Source organism: Lytechinus variegatus, chromosome 6 (genome assembly GCF_018143015.1).
Source record: "Lytechinus variegatus isolate NC3 chromosome 6, Lvar_3.0, whole genome shotgun sequence".
Classification (NCBI taxonomy): domain Eukaryota; kingdom Metazoa; phylum Echinodermata; class Echinoidea; order Temnopleuroida; family Toxopneustidae; genus Lytechinus; species Lytechinus variegatus.
Window position 1 is genome coordinate 32,216,447 of NC_054745.1, and position 23,762 is coordinate 32,240,208.

Here is a 23,762-nt window from a genome sequence, read left to right on the forward strand (position 1 = left end):
GCGCGACTGAGATTTCACCACCTTCTTGAGATTTGATTGCCCCGCAGTCATGCGAGGAAACATCCACATGGAATTGGTATCAAAGTATGCAGGGAAGAAAATCTAGTAGGACATATCGGTATATCAGTGGGTGGGAGAGTTTTTATGCTTCACTCAGTAGGATTATTTCCGTAAACGTATAAAAATATAATGCAAAAAAAAACATGAACCGTCCAACAGCAGTGAATCAGTTTATAGTTGAATTGTATTTCCTCTTCTACATGTGGCTGTATTAAAGGGAAGTTCACCCTGACAAAAACTTTATTGTAAAAATAGCAGAAAAAATAATAAAAAATATTGCCGAAGGTTTGAAAAAAATTCATCAAATAATTAAAAAGTTATTAGAAATTCAATTATTTGATTTGTGACGTCATATGCGAGCAGCATTCCTACATAGCGAATGGTAAAAAATCAATGAAATGTCATTTTCTCAGAAAATTGAAAATGGTTTTCACTGTACCTTTTGTATATCAATAGACATATCATTTCACACCCGATCATGAATAGAAAACAAAATTAAGTCACCAGGAACCATGCAAACTTTGAAATTCATGCATTTTATATTACATAACACATGGGGCAGCTGCTCGTTTATGACGTCACAAATCCAAAACTTTGAACTCTAATAACTTTCTTACTCTTTAACGGATTTTCCTCAAACCTTCACCAATATTTTTTACTATTTTTTCTGCTATTTTTTGCAACAAAGTTTTCTTCAGGGTGAACTTCCCCTTTAAGAGCAAATTATAAATAACGAGGATATTTTATACACTTTTTGTTAATGTGGTAGAGTGCTTTATAAAATAATGATTTGAGCTATTTTTATAGTTTTTTTATTTTTTTCTAATCATTATATTCCGTAATGGTTTAGTCCAGGAGCATCAAATTGTCTTGATTATCATGAGGGTAAACCTCTGAATATGAAAATGGTACGACTATTTTTGAAATAAGAATTCTTTCAATGATTTTATTACTTACTTAGTGTTCCGTATATTAAAACAGAATGAAAAAAGTCTTTCACCAACTGTAAATTCAAAATAAGAAGAAATACTAAAATAAATATAGTTGAATTATATGTGTTATTTTATGGCTCTTCTTATAAGTAAGAAGAATTTCCGTGCTTGTTTATGATGGCAGAGTATAAGGAGAATGACATCAGCGGATTTTTTTTTTCAATCGGTTTTTTTTTATTTGTTGTTTCGAGCGTTAGAAAGTTTTGAACTTTTCTTATTTCATTGAAGGAACATTTAAAATGTTAACAATTGACCCTTGACATTGCGCACCATGAGGTCAAGAAGCGCGCTAATCCACATGACGTCATTCCGAATATGAGATCTGCTCATTCAAATCGCTTCTAACATGTCTAAATCCTTTCCATGGATGCAGTTGGGACTGGCTTGTAGCTGATGCCGGTTGGACGACGGATTAGCTTGACCACACCCATCAGGGTTGCTACGGCAGCCACGGTTGCGACCATTCCAATGAGGAACATCCCAAAAGAATTGTAGACAGGCAGGTCTATGGTATACGAATGAGAATATGATGGCATACTCAATTAATATTGTTAATATAACTTAAACTATTTCACTGTTGAAAAGGCAGGCGATGTATGTTTGATGCTTTCCAACGCTCTTGTTTGTTCTATGCTTCCGAAGTAATTACTTTTGGTTTTCCTTCGACATTTTCTTCCCAGCGTCAGGGCAGCTAGGTTTATTCCGTCGAATACTACCGACCACATGAAGAATCATGCAAAAAACGAATTTGCTTCGCCATGTTTGCTTCATAATTGCTTCACATCAATCGTCTCCAGCACCTGCAGCATTCACTCTAGAAACGAATCAGTCAAAATGACTAGTTAATAGAGTCAGTTGGGTGCACCTGTTATTCTAGTCATATTTGACTATTTTCTAGTCATACTGTACTAGAAAAGAGTTATTTCTGACTAGAATATATGTCAGAAATGTGAATATCAGTGATTGCCATATCAGTTGCTCCCAGCTGACTACTGGTCTAGTCAATTTGACTGATTTGTTTTAAGAGTGTTGGGCTGCCCGTCTTATTTTTGAAGTCCGCCGTGACACATTTCCTGAACCTTATATAATTTACACTGGTCCCTTAAAGCTTGTTTGCCCTAAGCAACTGCCTTTATTTAATATGTCATTCTGATTTTTTGTTTGTATGAATAAGTCTACTTAAATTGTCAGCGCTTTGGGCCATGTGGGAAAGGCGCGTTGTAAATATTCATTAAGTCGTACCTTAGCTGGTGACAGATCGTTTACGGTGTCGGCTTCTAAATCCTGGAACGACCTGTCACTAATAATTAGACAGTCTCCAACATTAGCAATTTTCAAAAAGTCATTAAAAACTCACCTCTTTCTTACTTTGTAGTTTTTAATATTACATTTAATTAATTCATTGTAAGCGCTTTGGGCCTAATGGGAAAAGCGCAGTAGAAATAATAAGTAATAATAATAATAATAAATATACAGTCAAGGATGACGGTTCTAATCCCGGCTGCTCCAGACAGTAAACTGAATTTTCACAGACAAGTGTCAAACAGGTAAAATGATTTTTGCACGCGTTACGAAGCGTGCTCATGAATATACACCGCACAAAGTACTGACATTGATATTTTTATGAGACTCTCACTACATATCTTATTCATGGGAGCGTTCACCCAACAAGCTTTGCTTTTACCTTTGACTCCCTCATATCTACATCTCTTATATTCTATTTTTTTGTCAATATTCAGGGGCCGCGGAAGGGTTTTCAAGGGGGGGGGGGGCTGACCATGCAAAACATCACAAATTATGGTCATTTTTACGTTTTTGTACACGGTTTATTAAAAAAAGTTGGGTGAAGCCCCCTCTCAGCCCCCACACCCCCCCCCCCGCTTCCGCAGCCCCTGATATTTAAGTACCAATTATAATAATACTTTTCTACTATTATTTTCCTTTATTGTTATTTAATTATGGATACATTTCATATCTTGCGAGGGACTAACGAGGATATTTCGTTATGCTTACCTATCAAAATCTGTATTACCTTTTACTGTTTGTATCGAGTTGTTGATATTTGCGAATGTGAAATGTTAATATGAAGAAACCTTGAACCTCAAACCTTGAGGTTCAAGGTTTATTTCTCTAATCATGAAAACATCACGTTCGTCCGGATAAAGGAAGAATGGACTTTTGCTGTTTAAACTGAAGCCTGAATATGCGTACGACATGATTTTTTTTTCTCGAGAAACATTTGTTTGTGAAGGGGGGGGGGGTCGACTTGTTCGTACAAGTCCCCCCCCCCCTCCTTTTCGACAAGAAGTGGTTTATTTGTGTCCGGATTTAAGCAAGTGTTTTTCTTACCACGAGTAGCCATATCGTTGGTTGAGCGGCGGACTCGAATCGGCGCACTACTGATCGTTTGAGTGGAAATGAAGGAAGAAGATCGACGTTTGCGTCCCAAAGCAAGAGTGTAGGAGCACTCTCGATACAAATTGGCCTCGTCATTCATACAAACCTTCACTTCACAATGTACGTACACCTGTAAGATGAATAGATACTAGAGTGACTTGAAAGTTATAATCAATGATGTAGCAATAAGGGATTGAGCTAGGACCATTCGGGGAGGGCATGACCTCACATAAAAAGTCTAATGCGGGGGGGGGACTCGTAAAATTTTTTCGACAAAAAAAAATCGAAAGTAAGGGAGCTTGAAAACTGAATTTTAAGCCCCATGTTATCATTTATTTCTCTCAATTAACAACCACCGCGAGCGCGAAGCGCGAGCGAAATCTTGAATTCTATATAATGACCTCAAAGATTATGTATTATAGTGAAAAATATGGTAGAGAGCTAACCGTGACTAGATGAGAAAAGTTTGAGGAGTTAAAATGCTGTTTTTGTAGTACTTTATACATTTGTTTTCTTCAGTTTTTAGAATATCGTGGGAGGGGGGGTGGGGAGGGCAATGATCATGAAATGGGGGGGGGGGTGACTCCATGTAGTCTGCAGGCACAGGCCCTGATAGAAACTTCTATCAAAATGCAGTTGGATATTAACCCCCCCCCCTAAAAAATAGCTCTTGCTTTCAATACGCAGGTCATTGTCGGCTGCGCATTCAGCGTCCTTAAAGCAGTTAAGTCGAATAAAGGTATGAACAACTGACCAACGTTGTCCCTGACTAAGGCCTTTCATCATGCTCATTTGCTCGCTCACCATGGGAAATACTTGTTTTGAGAGTCTGGAGAAGGGGGTGCAATGATCTCAAGCAACGAGCTGGTTTTCTAGGCATGACAAGGTCTTGTAAATATTTCGGTGCCATACCATTTAAAACTTTCCGAGTGAGAAGAAGTATTTTGAATTTTATTCGCTTCCGAATAAAGAATATCTTCAATTATACTTCAATTACCATATCATGATCTCCGACAAAGGCAAATGCGTCAAACTTAAATCCTTCTCGATCCGTTTTGTTCGGAAAAAAGACTTGAACCGTCTCATCAACATCGGAAGGGCATCTATTGAATGTAAAACAAGTGTTATGTTTTATTATTATTATTTTTTCATTTACTATTAATTTACTATTTATTTATGTTTTTATGGAAAAGCACGATCGGCAACAGCTGCTCACCATCACTATACGGGCATTAAAAGAACATAATGAAATACATATTATAACATATATTTAATATCACATTATCAGAGGCGAGACCTCGCCCCCCCCCCCAAGTTACGGGGGCAATCGGCTGGCAAAAAAAGAAACGGGAGAAAGAGAGGGGGAAAGAAAAAAAACGTAGTCATGGTAGCGGGGAAGAAGAAATTATATTATTGTTTATATATGTTATGTCATATAACATAAGATGTATATTTTTCACAATTTTACAAAACATACTGTGCTTATAATTTTTGTTTCTGTTCATCATTCTTGGTGCTCGTAATAATAATAATAATATACAGTTCTTGTATAACGCATATCACAATATGAATAATGTCTCTATGCGCTTCCAAAGGACTTGGATACCATTACCCCAGCTGTAGATTTCAGCGCACACGCATTTCAAGGAATAAATTCCTACCAGGGAGCCGTTTCATAAAGATCTTCGTAAGTTAAGAGCGACTTTAAGCTTAACCATCGCCAATGAATATATCATTTTCCACAAGAAAGGATCACCAGTCGTTCTTAAAGTCGCTTTTAACTTTAATACGAACAGCTTTATGAAACAACCACCGGGTACCCATTCACCTCACCTGGGTTGAATGCAGCACAATGTGGATAAATTTCTTGAAATTACGCCATGGCTAGGATTCGAACCCAGGACCTTCTGTTTCAAAGTCAGAAGACTAATCCACTGGGCCACAACGCTCCACAATTGTATTGTCTCTTTAATTCAATATATGATCCTACTGTACTGAAACATGCCGTTTTCAAGTCAATATACACCAAATATACTTTTGTTTTATAATTTATGCAGTGAAATGTATTTCATTTTCATGACTTCTAAAAGTAATTAACCTCTTTTAAGGTCTGGATTTCAAACATTTCCTGTCCGTGCTTAGTGGATTGGTGAGATATATCTACTCTTCATGAAGTTTTAAAAACAGTCCTTAAAATGTTGCTTTTCCTGGTCATCTGAATATTTAATATAATAATATATTGATATTATTTTCAGCTCGCGCTTCGCGCTCGCATGGTTTGGTTAGTGAAATACGTATGGTCGTACTGAATTCCAACAAGCCTTAGAATACCCCTCTTCAGGTCTGAATTTCAAAAATGTCCAGCTCGCGCTTCACAATATTTGATTAGTGGGATACACATAATTTTCATTATTACAATGACTAAATGAAGTGAAATTCAAACAAAATCAGCAAGCGCTTGGCGCTCGCATTAGATGTCTATGGTGATATATGTAGGCTCTTCATGAATTACTAAACATAGTTATTAAAATGTCCCTGTTTGGGGTCAATACAACAACGCATTGTTTGTTTAGTGAGAAAGATATATAACATGACTACAAAAATATGCTTATAATATCTCTTTTATAACTGAATATCAGGACTTTTAGGCTCTCGCTTTATATGATTAGAAATATACATATCCGTTTAATTTCACAGTCCTTAAAGGTATTGTTTAACTTTGTAAGCAGCATATTTAAAAAAATCTCAAACCAAGATGAAGCATGTGTACAAGCGCATGTATTAGAACTAATAAACACTGAAAACAACCATTATTGAGAATGAAAAGCTAAAACTACAAGGCGAACCCAGATTTTGTAAATAGGCGTCTTATAGACGCCTAAATAGTACACATAAGTGTATGGAATGAAATTAAGATGGTGTTTCCGGTCACTTTATACTTCAATTTTTGAAACACTGAATAATTTTTTTTTTCCGAACGCAATTTTGTTTGGGCTTCATTTTTGTAACATATCACAGACACAGGTGACAAGTGTGACCTTAATCTAGCTCAGATTTTTTAAAAGTCAAACCAGTGTTAACCAATCACTTTAATAGGTCCCTATTATGTTAGTTTATGGTAATTGAGCGCGCTTCACGCGCCCACTTCGGGAGTCAAAATCTTGCCGGTGCCCCCCCCCCCATCCACGGTACGCCACTGTTTGATATACAATAGTGGACATTAGGAGATCAGGCGGATACAAATGGGGAATTCAAATGAAGTGAAATAGGGTGAGGGAGAGACGGGGATTTAGATGTCACAATTCTGTTTTGACTGAATAAACTGAGAATAACAGAACAGTTATATTATATCTACAGCAATGGAAGCAATATGAATAAAATATTGATGACTTTATATTGATAATAATTAACCCCATGACAATCGATAATGAAATAATCGCAGACATTCGTAATTCTGAAGCTTCGTTATTCCGAAGGTTCGGATATTCTGAAGGTTCGTATTTCCGAAGGTTCGTTAATCCGGAAACAAAGTGAGGTTCGTAATTCCGAAGGTTCGTTTATCCGAAAACGAAATGAGGTTCGTAATTCCGATGGTTCGTTAGTCCGAAAACGTAATGATTAACAAACCTTATTTCGTTTTCGGACTAACGAACCTTGGGAACAACGAACCTTATTTCGTTTTTGGATTAACGAACCTTATTTCATTTTCGGACTAACGAACCTTCGAAACATCGAACCTTATTTCGTTTTCGGATTATCAAACCTTGGGAATAACGAACCTTCGGAATAAAGCCACAAATGTTCGGATTAACGAACCCTTTTACGTTTTCGGATTAACGAACATCGAGGTATAGGCAATCTACGTGTTTCGGAATTACGAACCTTTGGAATTACGAAGTGTAACCAAAATAATAAACAATTCAACATGAGGGTGATATTGCATTTAGATATAATTATGTAGTGTTTGTAAAACAAAACCAACAAACTGGCGGAATCGTCATTTTAGCACTTTTGTCGAGACACTTTGTCCTGAGAGTGAAATTAACTTTTGAAACACGACCGAATATTCATTGATAACAATAATAGTCTGTACGAATCGGTAGAAACGTATTAAGGCCACCACACACATTACGACTGCTCCACGATTTCGATTTTGGAACAAATCGTATTTTGTTCATGAAAAGTCTTTTTTTCCAATTTGAGGGGTAAGTTATCTGAAGGAATACCAAAGTAGCAATTTTGGATGATTGCAAACCTTTATTTTTGAGTAAAGGCCAAATTAGATTCAAATCGTAGCCAATCGTGTATGACGTCATTATGACAAGAAATTGATTGAATTTTGATTCCTTTTTATCACCCTTTTAATAAGGGTGATAGCATAGCTCATAGTCACAGATGTGAACATAGGTATTTATATGATGATTTGGAACATATCACAGTAAGATTTTCAATGTCTCAATATTAGCATAGAATTCTACATTTTATTCTGAGATCGGGTCGCAGACCAATCGTAAGGTGTGCAGTAGTAACAAACACCTGGGAAGGCGCCCTGTGAAGGGGCAGGTCGATAGGTCAAACCTACCCTACCAGGATGCAGTTAAGAAAAGATAGATGTGGGGGGGATAGGCAGAGAAGTGGTAGCAGTAAAAAAAGAGATCTTGATATCTAACTCTATAATTCCCCCTATTATATTATTGAGAGCTAAAATGACGGAATCAAATTTTTCACCCCAATCTCCCCCAATCCCCATGAAAATACCCTGGATGTCCCTCTATGAATAGACGATTAATAACCTTACATAGAGCATAACTGTGAATTTTGCACATTGTTAAAAATCACATCAATTAAAATGATATGAAGTTATATAAATTAAAGTCCAGCTAAAAGCCTGTCAAGAGCAGACCAGGGGACCATTTCATGAAAGTTGTCAGCACTGACAAGTTGTCTTTCTCCGACAGTTACCGTAGTAACAGTCAGAGCCAGTGCCTTTCAGCCAATCAAAACCAAGGATATCACTGTAATTGGCAGTACTGACAATTTAGTCAGTGCTCACATCTTTAATGAAACACCCACCTGGTCAATAATGCAGTTGTTTTAGAGGGGGTCTTTTCTTTCTCAGCATTTTATTCTATTTCGCCCGGAAATGGGGGTCTGTCTTTTTAATCTTGCTATCTCCAAAGGGAGAGGGCCGTGTTCACGGCCAGGATACGATTTACACTAATATCCTAGCTGAACAATTAAAACGGTATACTAACCTGTCAGTAAACAGATCATGTCGTAGAGTGGAGTCACTGTCTGGGCCGGCGGTCGCCCAGCATCTTTCGATAAACATACCAACTTCTTCTACCGACGATTTAAGGTGGACTCCGAAGTAGAGCGCCTGGCTTTGCCAGACCTCAGCGTTGCCATACGCGGGCTCATCAAAGGACTCGTTCATGAACCTTGCGATGTCCAGGCGGAAGTGACCGGATCCCTTATCGGTAAACTTAATTTCACCAAGCGTAGGTTTGAAAGATCGGTCCACTTGCGAGGTCTTGTCAAGAGAGCACGAAACCTCAAGCTGCTTCTGATATTGGCGGGTGATTTCAGTGCCAGGTATAGGCTCTGGCTTGTAATAAGTGATAACATTCGAGAATGTTATGTCCGTTTCATTTTCCTAAGGGGCGGGGGGGGGGGATGGAGAAGTTGCCGTGAAAGGCAAAAACAAAAATGTTTTAAAAAGAATGCAAACATGTGACATAAAAACACAACTGTACAAAAACAACAACAATCAAATTGCTTTGGGGTAAGATTTTATTTTAGACAATAGTTATAATCAATCCGTACGTTCAAGGATTGAACGCATGAAGGTCATTCCGAAGAAGTCAACGGGTCATTTCTAATTGTTTTAATACCTAAAATTTTTACAAATGCTATTTTTGTTAATGATTAAGCCTCTTCAATATCTATCAGCATGTAAATTGTTGCAGACGAAATTATTTTATAACTTTTGATTTAGATTTATTTATTTCCGTTCAAACAAATGATATAATAAAAGTACAGTGTAAATACATGTTCAAAATAATACATACTCAAAATAACACATACAGTTCTATAACATTTCATAACAAATATTGAAGATAAAATTATCTGAACGGAGGGACTTTCCAAGAAAAGCAGAGCTTGTAAAAAAAAGCAAGTCCCTAAACTTAGTTCCAATACTAATTAACATAATCTATATACAAGAGACGGATGGAAAACAAAATAAAAAAAATCTACAAAATAATATACCAAAATCGAGTGAAGAAGCGACAACAAAAAGTGGAAAGTAATTTGGATAATAATTGTAATGATAACGATAATAACGATAAAATTATTAATAACTTTTGATAAGAAAAAAATGATTAAACATTTCCGATATTCACAAAGAAACTTCCCTGAAAACTTATTGTTTGTTTTAGGGGTAGCTGGTCACATAGTAAAGATACTAATACTACTAGTAGTGATAATTACCATAACTCGTAATATTTTGTTAATATATATGGCATTGCATAAGTTTCGAAAATTATTTCGCAGTCTAAATGGGTGCCAAGTGTAAAGCCACGTTTTCTATAACATCATTCAAAGAGTTTGTAACAAAAACACCCTGCAATTCTTACTTTGTTACAAAATAAAACAACAGCAATGATTTTTTACAAAATAGATTGACGGCAATGATTTTGTTATAAAATAAAACGACAGTAATTATTTTGTTAGAAAGTATCTATCGACAGAATTTTTTTTGTTACAAAATCAGATGACAGGAATCATTTTGTTACTTAGTCAATCGACGGGAATGATTTTGTACCAATAGCAATTGACAGGAATGATTTGGTTACAAAAAAATTGCAGGGTGTTTTTGTTATAAAATTATTTATTTGTAACATAATACATGGCTTTACCCTTGGCGTCTCATAAGTTGATGGGGGAGGGGGTCTAAGTTAAACGCCATTCGGAAATACTGGTCATTTATTCTTGAGCCCCCCCCCCCCCTCCTCACAACAACCACTAAAGTTCAAATGGGGGCTTGGGAGTCATCACCCCCCCCCTAAAAAAAGGTTCAATGGCCAAGAACTACGGGAGAGAAACAAACAAAATGAAAGAAAATAGTGAAGTACTATCTGATTATCTGAATATTACGTCTAAAATCTATCCAAAAATTCTATTCTTTTTTTGTTTTACAAGGTAATATTTTTAAGAGCTCACTCGCATTTTCAATAGCTTTTGATCCATACACCATATCCGCCCCCTTATTTTTTATCATTACACCCCCCCCCCCCCGATCTCTGACTTAAAAGAGGAAAAAAGAATTTACCGTTCTGATTGTACCACACTCATTATACTTCGTAAAAAATGTCACATTAGTAGGACCACTGCTGATATATGGGCAGGAATGGTCACGAAAATGGACATCTTCCGGGAAAGTATCATTTGTTTTATATTTCTTTATGACGACGGTCATTGAGTCGCTACTACACGTGACGGATGTAACTGAAAAGACAAGAACAGAAAAAAAAACAATAATTGCGTTTCATTTTGATCCGAATGCCGCCGATTTCCCATGAAACCAAGCGCACACCATGCGATCCGAGACGCGATTTTTTTTTTATAAATCGCATTTTGCATGAAATGTGAAGATTCAATATTAAATTAAAATCATTTAATTTCAAGTTCGTCATTATGCTAGGAATAGTAAAATCATTATTTTGCTACACGGCAAGCCCTGTGGTCGGAGTAAAATCCTAATCGGCTTCAGGTCGCAGCCGATGATGACGTCATTACGATTTGAAATTGAATTTGCTTTTATTCCGACTGAGAGACTCGAACTATAGTGAATTTCCAATTCACTAGTTCTTACCATTATTCTGAACTCTGGTCGGTAAGACTTTATTTGCTGGAATGCGCACTTCAAATGTTATAGCGATTTCTCAGTTGAAATTCGTATCGCAACGAATCGCATAGTGTGCGCCGGGTTTAATATGCACTATTTCGCCTCGACAACGCGAACATTCAATCTGCGGTTCGTGTGCACAATTCTGGAGCCACATGCAGAATAGCTTTGTACATGTTGTATCTATTGGCATGGTGAGACGTGTAATGTACACAAAGAATATCACGAGCACATGCTCCTTTGTACACATAATGCAGGTACTCGTACTTTTGCAGTTTTTAGACTTAATCGTTGATTCCGTAGCTTTAATGTGCACAGTATAATCAACTTGTCGACATCGCCGTTGATTTTTTTTGTTACTAATGTTTAGATGGTAAATCTGCATTGCAGTGACCACATCTGTTTTTAGGTATAGGCGCGCTGATTGGCTGTTGCTTCCCCTGCTACCTCGAGTGCGAGGAGGAACCAAATGTGGCTCTGAAAACTCGAGATAAACTGTTCATGTCGCTGTTACCATAGTAACATCAAGAATTTTGCACACGAACCGCCTACTGAACGTTTCCGTTATGGATGCGAAAGGTAAAAAAAATAGCATGTCGCACAATTTGCATCAGAGGATAGTCCTTTACGACAGGCCCTACCAGTCTCTACCAAAATCAACTAGCGTCGTAGAGGTCTGTTCCCGTCGTCCTGCGAAAAGTCCGGATGACGACGACGATAATGAAGATGGTGATTATAATGATAATGGTAATAAAGGAGATAATGATGTTGATAATCATGATGATAACAATGATTATACTACTACTACTACTACTACTACTAAGAATAATAGAACTACTACTACTACAACTACTAAAGAATAATAAGAGGCGCAGTTACGGTTGATTTTCATTGATAAAGCATTGAACTATTTATCTAACAATAATACAAAAAATGATAATAATTAACAGTAGAATTATGAAACATTTCATTACAATGCAAATCAAATACATGCAATGATATACATTCATAAAAGTAAAATACATCTAAAGTGTTTACAAAATGCCTTTCAATGAAAACAAGAAAGATTAATACATGCTAATATTATTTGAAAATGAAAAAAGGGAAACTAAAATAAGGCCATGTGGCCCTGTAATAGAGTCACAGGTAAAAACAAATATGAAGCTCCATTTTAATTTTGTTAACCCTTGGGTATCATTTTTTATGGAATTGTCCTTACATGTCACACTACTGCGACCTATCACTATTTCTTTTGCATTTTATTGAATGAAACATAAGATATTTTATTTCTTCGCAGATTCGACGAAAACGGAAAGGCTTTAGGAATAAAAAAGGCTGTATAGTGACAGTTCAACACTGTCTTAGAAAAAAAAATACATAAAACTTATATCATAAAATGCCAAATTGATATTTAGAAGGCAACGTCATCAGACCCCCCCCCCCCATCCATGTTCATACCGACAAGGATATGCACATAACTGTTTTGTGAAGTTAATTAAAACTATGAAGCGTCATTGTCTGTAGCATTTACATCCGATTTTGACGAAATTGTCAACCTGTTGATAGTTTAGCATTTCTCATATCAACTCTTTATTGAGGTAGACTTACCCTTAAACTAAGAAGGATATGCTACATGTATTTCAGATAAAGAAGTAAACAAAAACAGACTTACTTTTCTCCTCACAGCTGTCGCCTGCAAATCCTAAAGGGCAATGGCAATAGCCAGTCCCCACACATGTACCTCCGTTGAGACAGGGGTTAGGGCAAAAAGCTGGGTAGTTTGTGAATAGTAAAAAGATTTCATTTCAATAGAAATTTAATAGATAAAATTGTTTAATTTCTAAAAATGAAATGTAAAATCAAAATTTTAAAGGTTGGAGGAGTGACATCCAACGTTGCATAAAGCTTAATCCAACAATGTACACTGCAAAAACTCCGGTGTTAATTCAACACCAGCCCGGAATCTATCTATGTCCACACCAGAGAAGCATTGAAACAACACCAGTTTGGAATCAAACCGATGCTGTTTCATTACAGATTGGTGTTGTATAAACACCTATCTTGTGTTAGACTGATACCAAAAACCGGTTTGTTTAACACGTTTCGCGTGTGGACATAAATAGATTCCGGGCTGGTGTTAAATCAACACCGGAGTTTTTGCATTGTACAATATTAAGAAAATGTTTTCGCTCCTCCAACGTTTCAATATTTATTTAAGATCTCATTCTCTTGAGTGAATCATATCATTTCACTATCAAGGTTAAGTAACAAATACTTATTGTGGGAGGATCATAAAAGGCACATGTAGATGTTTTTTTAATAGTCCTCAGAAACGTACAAAACAAAAAATGAATTGAAATTAAGATATAATTAAGTGAAAATACAATTGTAATACAAATTAAATCATGGAATATGGAGGGGAATAAAGAAAATTCGAAAAAAAATTAAAAAGTCTGGCTAATATACAAATGCATTATGGAATAAGGAAGGGAGCAAGGAAAATTCGAAGAAAAACATTTAAGTAAACTTTAAAAAGTCTGGCTAATTTAGCACTAAAACAATATGTTTAATATATCAAAGAAGATGATGTTTGCAGGTTTGTATGGTGGTATGAACAATCAGGGAAGAGTTTTATAGTACCGTAAGGGCACTAGTATTCAACCCGTTTGAAGAGTTTCCTCAAATATATAGAAACATAAAATTTATCTGAATTTTAGACCCATCTTATTTCCAAGCGCAAATGCTGGTTATTCTTTTTCCATATTTTTTTTCTTCAACCAGTCGACTGTGTGCGCGGGCGATCGAATTATACGCCGATGGTTTTCGGCACTAGTATTCAATCCGTGGGTACTAGTATTCAACCTAACGATTACAGATGGCCCTGTCTCTCGACTTGCCTTTGTCCCATCCGACTATGGACTAGACCATTTGAGATGAGACCAAGCAGGGAATAAGCCAGTTCGTAGTTCCTTTCTGCGCATGATCAACATATTCTACGCATGATCAGAAGAAGGTCATTTGTACTAAAGTGACATGGTGCTTTAAAATCTAATGAGATAAGCACCAACTTTGATGTCGTGATTATTCATATATTCTTTTGAATAATTCTTTTTTCATTTACATCCACAAAAAACAACAATGCTTCCACGAACGACTGGTATTTCACAGTTTGTCAAGTACATTGTGCAACATGCTAAGATATGCATTCAAAGTAGGAATGCAACAAATACCTTCATCAAGTGTTCATTTGTGTGCTATTCTAGTCACCTCGTATATTCAATTTCTTCATCCTGCTATGTAAGGCAAGCTTACGTAATATCTTGCTTTGAAATCTGCCTATCATGATGAAAGAAATGAAAGGTCATATGATCAAAATTGCCCATGAAGTAACTACGAACTGGTCTATTAATCAAAGCCAGAGACTTTAAATTTGCTATCTATCCTCACTAGGTTGAATACTAGTGCTATTCAGTGCAAAAGGCCATCGCCGCATAATTCGATCCGCCGCGCATACAGTCGACATATTGATAAAGAAAATACCGACAACAGATTACCCTGGAAATAACAAAGGTATGAAATTGAGATAAATTCCCTATTTCTAAATATTTTCGGAAATATGTCAAAATCTTTGAATTATGTCGAGTTGAATTTTAGTGCCCATACGGTAGAGTCTCCACTTCATTCTATACACTTTATCTCAGTCCTTCTCATGAATTTACACATGGTGCCCCATAAACCACTTAACGATATATCATTTGGAGTGTGACTTCTATCTAGTTCCTATTCAGAGGGGCAGAGATTATAACAAAAAATGGGGGGGGGGGGTATTTAGAATATAATGATGATGATAGATATGTCTTAAGGTTGACTTTTCATGACACTTTATAGACTTGGCATCGCGTATTGTTGGAGAGAGTGGGTGATTTCAAGTCCGGTGTTGGTGGTGAACTTTGGATTGATTCCCCTAGCTCCAAAATCTGTCCTGAGCTTGTGAAACTGATCCAGATCACATTATCATGATCATTGACATCCCAAAAACTAATAAGCGTCTTTTCAGGACGATTTTATGTTTGGTGTTATACTCGTGTAAAAAGTTAACCTAACACCAACACCAACAGGTCAACACTGAACTTGAAATCACCAAGTGCGTTCGGCAATGTTAGAGCACGATTCTGGTGCACAGTGATTATTTTTTGTTTTCATAACAGCACGAATAATGTTGTATTCAATCAAATTATGCTTAGCATACTAAGCCGCAAATTCCTTCTAAACACTCAATATTATTAATTATCAAATAATTACCTCCATCGCCGGAACCAGATCCGGAATCTGGATCATAATTTTCTACGTAGAAAAGAGAAATTTCATGAATGACAAAGAAAAACGAAAATAAACATATTACACCCTAAGAACACGGAGTAAAATTTTTCCAGTATTGGGTAAAAAGGGAACATGCTTGTTTGCTGGGTATTACCCCATATTGGGCCATTTCAACGAAAATTGCGTAAAATTTACCCAACCAACATGCATGTTCCCATTTTACCCAATATTGGGTAAACCTTATTTAGAGTGTAGACTACATGCAGTCTAATATAGTACATGTCAAGGTTTGCTTTGAATGACTCTTGGCATTGCGTATTGTAGAATAATAATAACTAGAATTTAATTCGTCATGCGGACGAATTAGGTGGTCTGTCATGATTTTTCATTCAGAGTCGGCTAATGTATAAAATGAATAATTTAGATATGATTGATAATCTTGATTCTAGACATCCTAAGAATAAATTTTGACCATTGCTCAATGTGATTATTAATGTTTCCCATAGACTTTACACGTAAGCAATTTTGAGAATTACAATTCCAATATTGCAAGTGAAAAACGGGCATGATCCCGGCATCTGATCAAAAAGTGAAGGGCACATTACCGAAAGCCCAGAATCTCAGCTATAACATATTAAAAGCTCCGGCAAAACTGACCAGAAGAAATGGAGATATGGCTCACGAAATAGAGGAATGTCGAATCTAGTTTTGAGAAAAAGTCATGTCCCATAGAGATTACACACAAAATACATGTGATATGAAAAAAACAATTATAATCTGTTTTATCTTGCTAAATTTTAACTTTCATACCTTTTAATTATCATAAAGGATCATGTAAGAGGTGGCAAAAAGAAAAAAAAAATGAAAAAAAAAATCATCTTTTCTACCCCAGGAATCGAACCTCCGCCCTCGAGAAAGCAAGTCAAATGCGTTATCCATTGAGCCACGATATTCCCCATAGAGATTACACGTAAGCAATTTTGAAAATTACAATTCTAATTTTGCAAGTGAAATACGGGCATGATCCCGGCATCTGATCAAAAAATGGAGGGCACACTTCCGATAGCCCAGAATCTCAGCTACAACATGTTAAAAGCTCAAGGAAAGCTGACAAGAAAAAATGGAGATATGGCTCACGAAATAGAGGAATGTCGAATCTAGTTTTGGGAAAAAGTCATGTCCCATAGAGATTACACGCAAAATGAGGAAAAATGACATGCCTCTTTTCATCGCTGTTTTACGCAATGATGCGTTTCTCAAAACGAATAATCATCTTAACTGAGGAGAAAGAGTACATTCTAAACTACAACATATAGAAATCTGGGCGAAAAATGATCTATATTCGAGAAGTTACAGCCAAATTTGCATAAATTTGATGACGTCATTTTTGAAAAAAATGAAATTTTTAGTTTGGGCGCCTATTTGATGACGTCACGATATAATTTAGGGACAATGGTGACATGAAATCAAATTTACAATTAATACTCTATCGATATATGAAAAAAAATTGGGGGTCAACGGACTTTTTAAAGAGCTACAGTGAATTTACAATAGGCATGTTTTTGCCCATATATGGCCTATAGTGAGAGCTCGCGCGCACACGTGCTGCAAAGTTTAACGGGTGTTAATTTCGTTATTAATGGTTGTAGAAAGTTGATCAAGGTATCAAATTACTCAGAATTTTATTAGCAATGCAATGATATTAAAGAAACGGTTTTTCTGCGTTGCGTTAAGGTGTAACGCGCGGAAACGCGCGCGCATATGTGCGCGCGCGCAAATTTTTGAAATGCTTAAAATGACCTGAAACGTACCCAAAAAAATTTATAGGTCATTTGGACGATTTTTTTACCTTTGACGCGCGCGTACGCGCGCGTCATGACCTCTACATGACCTTTGATGACATTGACATTTGACCCTTGACATGAAGTTAATGTCAGGTAAATATTGTTAATTTTTGACAATTGATAATGAAGATATGATCAAATGAAGAATTTTACAAAATGGCGCGTAGATGACGTCATCATGACCATATGACCTTGAAAAGCTTATTTTGCCGTCTCTATGATAGATTCTATATATGACGAAAAAATCAGCAAAATTGATTCAGCCAATTTCGAGAAAAGTTGGCGACAAAAAATAGGTACTATGAATAAAGAAATAAAGAAAATTCTGACGAAATCAAGAGGTGATCTGTCGTAGACAGACCACCTAATAATATAGGTATATTTACCCAGGGAAGCCGCTTCAGTTCCGAAAACTGTTCTCCCAGCGGGCCCTGCTATTATTATTACCCCGGCTTTAGCTGGGCTGCCTAGGCGCTCAAAGCATTCAAGGAATTTCTTCCTACCGGGTACCCATTCATCTCACCTGGGTTGAGTGCAGCAAAGTGTGGATAAATTTCTTGCTGAAGGAAATTACGCCATGGCTGGGAATCGAACCCACGACCCTCTGTTTCAAAGTCCGAAGACTAATTCACTGGGCCACAACGCTCCACTAGAAGGGGGTGCATTCCACAAAGTTGGAGCACTATTAGCAAATGTTTTTTCTCACCAAATGAGCTTTTGACCCTACCAGTTGTCCCAAAAACTTTGTTTCTTAAGATCGTAGATTTCTAGAGGGTACATATTCCGAGATAGATTGGAGCACAACCATTAACAATGTTTCATGTGTATAAGCAACGAAATCTTGAATTTTATTCGCTCCACCACGGGCAATCAGTGCATTTCTTTAAGAGCAGGCGTTATGTGCGCATAAGTTTTACCATGTTTACTGAGAATTCGGGCGGCTGCTTTTTACACTCTCTGGAGCTCGAGGATCTGATCATTGTTAATAATAATGATAATAATAATAGGCATTTATATAGCGCCATCTATCTAGAAATATTCTATTCCGAGGTGCGTTGTTATTATTATTATTACCCCGGCTTAAGCTCGTGCTGCCTATCAGCGCTCATGCATTCAAGGAATTAATCCTGCCGGGTACCCATTCACTTCACCTGGGTCGAGTGCAGCACAGTGTGGATAAATTTCTTGCTGAAGGAAATTACGCCATGGCTGGGATTCGAACCCACGAGCCTCTGTTTCAAAGTCAGAAGACTTATCCACTGGCATTTGATAAGCCACAGACTAAACGAGAAATGATATAAATTATGAATGTATAGCAAATTAAGATACCTTTGAGGACAGTTATATTCTAAAACACCGAATCTATATTGGTTCAAGTCCGGTGTTTGCATTGGTGTTGTAGTTGAAATTTGGATGAATTCCCCCTTGCTCAAAAATCTATTCTGAATTTGGAAAACTAATCCCGATCACACTATTCACATCTCTAAACCTAGTGACTGACTTTTCAGGACCATCTGCATTTTATGTTTTGTGTTATATTCGTGTAAAAATTGACCTAACACCAACACCAACAGGACAACACTGAACTTGAAATCTCCCAGTGCATTCCACAAAGCTGGAGCACGATTCGGATGTACATGATTCATTTTTTTCATAACAGCAGGAATAATTTTGTATTCAATCAAAATATGCTTAGCATACAAAACCTTAAACCATTCTAAACCCTTTGAAAAAAGGGAAACAATTTAGCCTGAATATTATTAAATCAAATAATTACCTCCATCGCCAAAACTAGGTCCCTGAGAAAGGCCTTCTAAATATAAATAGTCTACGTAGAGAAGAGAGAAATTGTTAATGAATAACAAAGAAAAACGAAAATAAACATGAAATAAAAGAAACATATTATACTCTTAAATCACTGAGTAAAGTTTTCCCAGTATGGGTATATAGGGGACATGCTCATGTTTGCTGGGATCCCCCCCATATTGGGACATTTCAACACAACACTGCGTACAAGTTACAAAATATTTCAAAAAAATCTTTTTTTTTACCAAACCAACATGCATGTTCCCATTTTACCAAATATTATGGAGGGGGGGGGGGGGGCAGACTGTCCCCCCGAGTCACAACCCATGCAAGGGGCGTATCCCTGCCCCCCCTGACGAGCCACAAGTGGACCCCTCCTATGAACTCGAAGACATTTTATTGCTTGTCATTTTTTTTTCTGGTGTGAAATGTCCTTTACATGCTGCTGAAGACCTTTTTTTATTTGCTTGTCGAAATTTTTTGCAGACGAATTTGCCCCCCCCCTTGGAAAATCCTAGGTACTCTACTGAGTGTGGGTAAACCCTTTTCAGAGTGTCATATTCCTTGGGCGAATGCTGGAATTAGAACCCACTTATAAATTGCAAAAGAAAATTCTAAGAATATGTACCAACTTGCTCCCCTTTCAGAGCTCCCTCACGACCTTTATTATTTTTTTAATCTCAATACCCTTAATATACATGTATATGATATTCATAAAATTCAGATAGCCTATGTGATGTTATCTATCGTACCATTCATAACATAATTCCTTTTTATATCCCGTATGTTTTTAGTAAACAATTCCGTTCATTGTCACAATACTCGCTCAACAATAATTTTCATTATCCTAAGGTTAAAACACAAAATGTCCTAAATTCATTAAGGCATTATGGCCCACGTATTTGGAATAATCTCCCTGATGGAATTAAGTACTCAACAACAATTACGTCATTTAAATCTAAGTAAAAGAATGTATATGAAATGAATATGCAAAATAATTTGTTTCCTTTCTCCAGACCTTGCTTGAATATCATACATTTACCGGCCCACCCTCCCTGTGTGTTCGCCGGTGTTTTTTGATGCTGTGTGTGCATTTTTTGTACTGGGAACTACTACTCACAAGTTTTTATAAACTTTCCTGTAGTTTCCAATTTTCTCTGATATTATTTGTCATTCCTGTACATATTGTGTATATATCATTCTTTTTATGCTGAGAAAAAAATAAATTGAACTGAATGAAACCTTTGAACTGATTAGTGTCGTTTAAATGCCTGTTTGGTGTTAGCCTAAAGTGTTATCCTTCAAAATATGTCTGATCTTTTCCTGTATAGACACCGAGCTGGTGTTAAATTAACACCCGTATTTTTGCAATGTGTAGCAATTGAGTTTGGGGACTTTCGTTGGAATGATCCAGAGGGAGTGGACAAAGTGCATGCATTTGGTTTCTGTAAAGCGCTTTAAGACGTCTCGTCCCGATGTAGCGTTAAATTAAAGAGGGATATTATCACTAGTGTTATTATTTACATATTATTATCATAATGATAATAATAACAATAATAGTAATAATAATTATTAGTATTACACTGTAAAATTGAAGTGTTAATTTAACACTTAAAGTGCTTGTAGAGTGACTGCACTACGAGTGCTGATTTTCTAGTCTAAATTTGAACTAAAAAGTCAGCACTCGTAGTGAAGTCACTATGCAAGCACTTTAAGTGTTAAATTAGCACTTCATTTTTTACAGTGTATTACTACTACTACTACTACTACTACTACTACTACTACTACTACTACTACTACTACTACTACTACTACTACTACTACTACTACTACTACTACTACTACTACTTCTACTTCTACTACTCCTACTACTACTACTACTCTCTTTAATGTTATCATTGATGTTGCTCCCGAAAGGTTGAGTCCAGTTAATCCTACCCTTTGGATATTTGGGTTCCAACTTTCACAAAACACACCCGAACGCCGGACATTCAAATATTTTACTGAACTGTTCACAAAGCGTCGAGTACCGGATCGGATATTTCAGGCAAAATCTAGGGGCCCATTTTTCTCTATGGTCGGGTTACGCGATTGCTCGACTGGACGCGTAACCCGATGTGATGACCGGAGCTCCCAAATCATGATGACTGGCACGATCTTTACGAATATTTTTAAACACCTCCTGCACTTACATTTAATCATAGGGCGGGAATCCCGGGGGGGGGGGCAGGGGGACGTGTACCCCCTACCAAAAATAGAAGGGGGGCACACTATTAAATGTCCCCCTACTATTTTTGGTCTTTTATGATGGAGAAAAATACATCATTCATAATCGAAATACATGTATTTTAGACTAAATGACCTTACATTTTAAATGAAAATGTCCCCCTACTATTTTTGTTCTTTTATGAAGGATATCATACATTATTCACAACCGGAATAATACATGTATTTTGGGTGAAAACCCTTTTTTTTTGGGGGGGGGGGGAATGACCCTAAATTTAGTGTGATTACCTTTTTTTGCTTGCAATTATTTTAGCCCCTGGCCCCCTACCTTTGGAGACAGAGTTCCGCCCGTGCATTCAATAAGCCAGTTCGTAGTTCCTTTCTGCGCATGATCAAAAGATTCTACGCATGATCAGAAGAAGGTCATTTGTAATAAAGTGACATGGCGTTTTAAAATCTAATGAGATAAGCACCACCTTTGATGTCTTGATTATTCATATATTCTTTTGAATTGTCGTTTCCATTTACATCCATAAAAAACGACAATACTTCCACGAACGACTGGTATTTCACAGTTTGCAAAGTACATTGTGCAACATGCTAAGATATGCATTCAAAGAAGTTATGCAACAAATACCTTCATAAAGTGTTCATTTGTGTGCTATTCTAGTCACCTGGTCTATTCAATTTCTTCATCCTGCTATGTAAGGCAAGCATACGTAATATCTTGCTTTGAAATCTGCCTATCATGATGAAAAAAATGAAAGGACATTTGACCAAAATTGTCCATGAAGTAACTACGAACTGGTCTATACCAGTCTTTTGAAAAACCTAGCACTCAATTCCCCGTTTAAATCCTTTGGTTTCTACGAAACGAGGGGGATTATGCACTGCGAAGATGTTTGAGAACGAGAATTTAGAATGGAAGAACACAGCGTTCCACAGTGTGTCCACAGTCCGAAACACAATGTGTAATCCCCTTCACACTCTTGAATTTGTGCATTTCAACAGTGTGAATCACATATTCACACAGTCGACAGTGCGAACGCGCCGCTGTGAACAGTCCCACTGTTGAATTTGAGCAATTTGGCATGATTTTGAACACCGCCGCTGTGAACAGTCCCACTGTTGAATTTGAGCATTTTGGCATGATTTTGAACACTATTCACACATATGATTACACTGTGTGACAATGAGGGAGGGGGAGAGGCATCTCCATTGACGAGTGGATACACTCTATAAAATGAAGTGCTAGATTAGCACTTATAGTGCTTATACAGTGCGTATAAAAAAACGGGACAGTTTTGAAGTCTATAAAAAAATTGTTTCAAATTATTATATCTATATTGTGATGTTAATAGATGCTCTAAGATCTTATCTTTGAAATGCCATTTAAAAAATACATTTTGTTCATGCTTGAGCGAACACGGGTTGTTTTTGTCGGGGGTTCAAAAAGAGGCTTACGCCAATATGGCAGAAATGAGAAATTTGATGATTAGACTTTTGGCTAATCAGCAGACTTCCTCTCGATATTTTCATTATCTTTGCCATCATTTTGAACTATGCTGTCAAATTTCATTTACAAATTTATATATTTACCTGAATTATATTGTTTTTTTTTCATTTAAACTTCTTTTACCTTTGAATTTTCCTTCATAAGTAAGAAATGAAAGAGACTTTTTGTCAACCCAAGTAAGAGGATTTGCATTATTAATTGGGAGAATTTGTAATAATTCAAATTCTTTTATTATGTGAAACAAATTATGTTATGGTACCTTTGATAATTATTATGTGAAACAATTTATGTAATGGTATACGTACAAAAGACATGAATCCTATTTTCAAGGTGTTATTGAATCCTTCACCAAGTTTAATTATGTACTTGACAGGACAAACAGGAAAGGATTCAAGTCTTTCAATGGCAATGGTGTATTGAGTCAATTTTGAAGTAGCAAGATATGGCAGATCGGGTAAAATGTATTAAAAAGTTGTGAAGCGAGCAAGCAAAAATTTCCACTTTTTTATTAAAATATCTAATTTTGTGATTTTGACATAATATTCAGAAAATGATATCATATTTCACTTTCTATGTTTTCTGTTATTTCTCTTTCCACTTTTTTTCCTTGGTCATATTTTTTTGGTGGGGGGGGGGGAGCACCCAAAGCCCCCACCCCTCAGTATGCCACTGTTCAAAGGCACCATAACCTT

At 36.6% G+C, this 23,762-nt stretch overlaps 1 protein-coding gene across 1 annotated transcript; it reads right to left on the bottom strand.

Annotated features, from left to right (window-relative positions):
- Positions 1-1,186: 1,186 nt before the first annotated feature.
- On the bottom strand, positions 1,187-19,436 carry LOC121417717 (uromodulin-like). The gene is made up of 8 exons (XM_041611451.1): positions 19,300-19,436; positions 15,661-15,702; positions 13,031-13,129; positions 10,783-10,958; positions 8,705-9,105; positions 4,447-4,552; positions 3,402-3,579; positions 1,187-1,557 (listed from the first exon to the last, which is right to left on the bottom strand). Exons 1-8 carry the CDS (start codon positions 19,421-19,423, stop codon positions 1,403-1,405), a joined length of 1,281 nt encoding a protein of 426 aa, XP_041467385.1. The 5' UTR covers positions 19,424-19,436; the 3' UTR covers positions 1,187-1,402.
- Between the last annotated feature and the right edge of the window lie 4,326 nt (positions 19,437-23,762).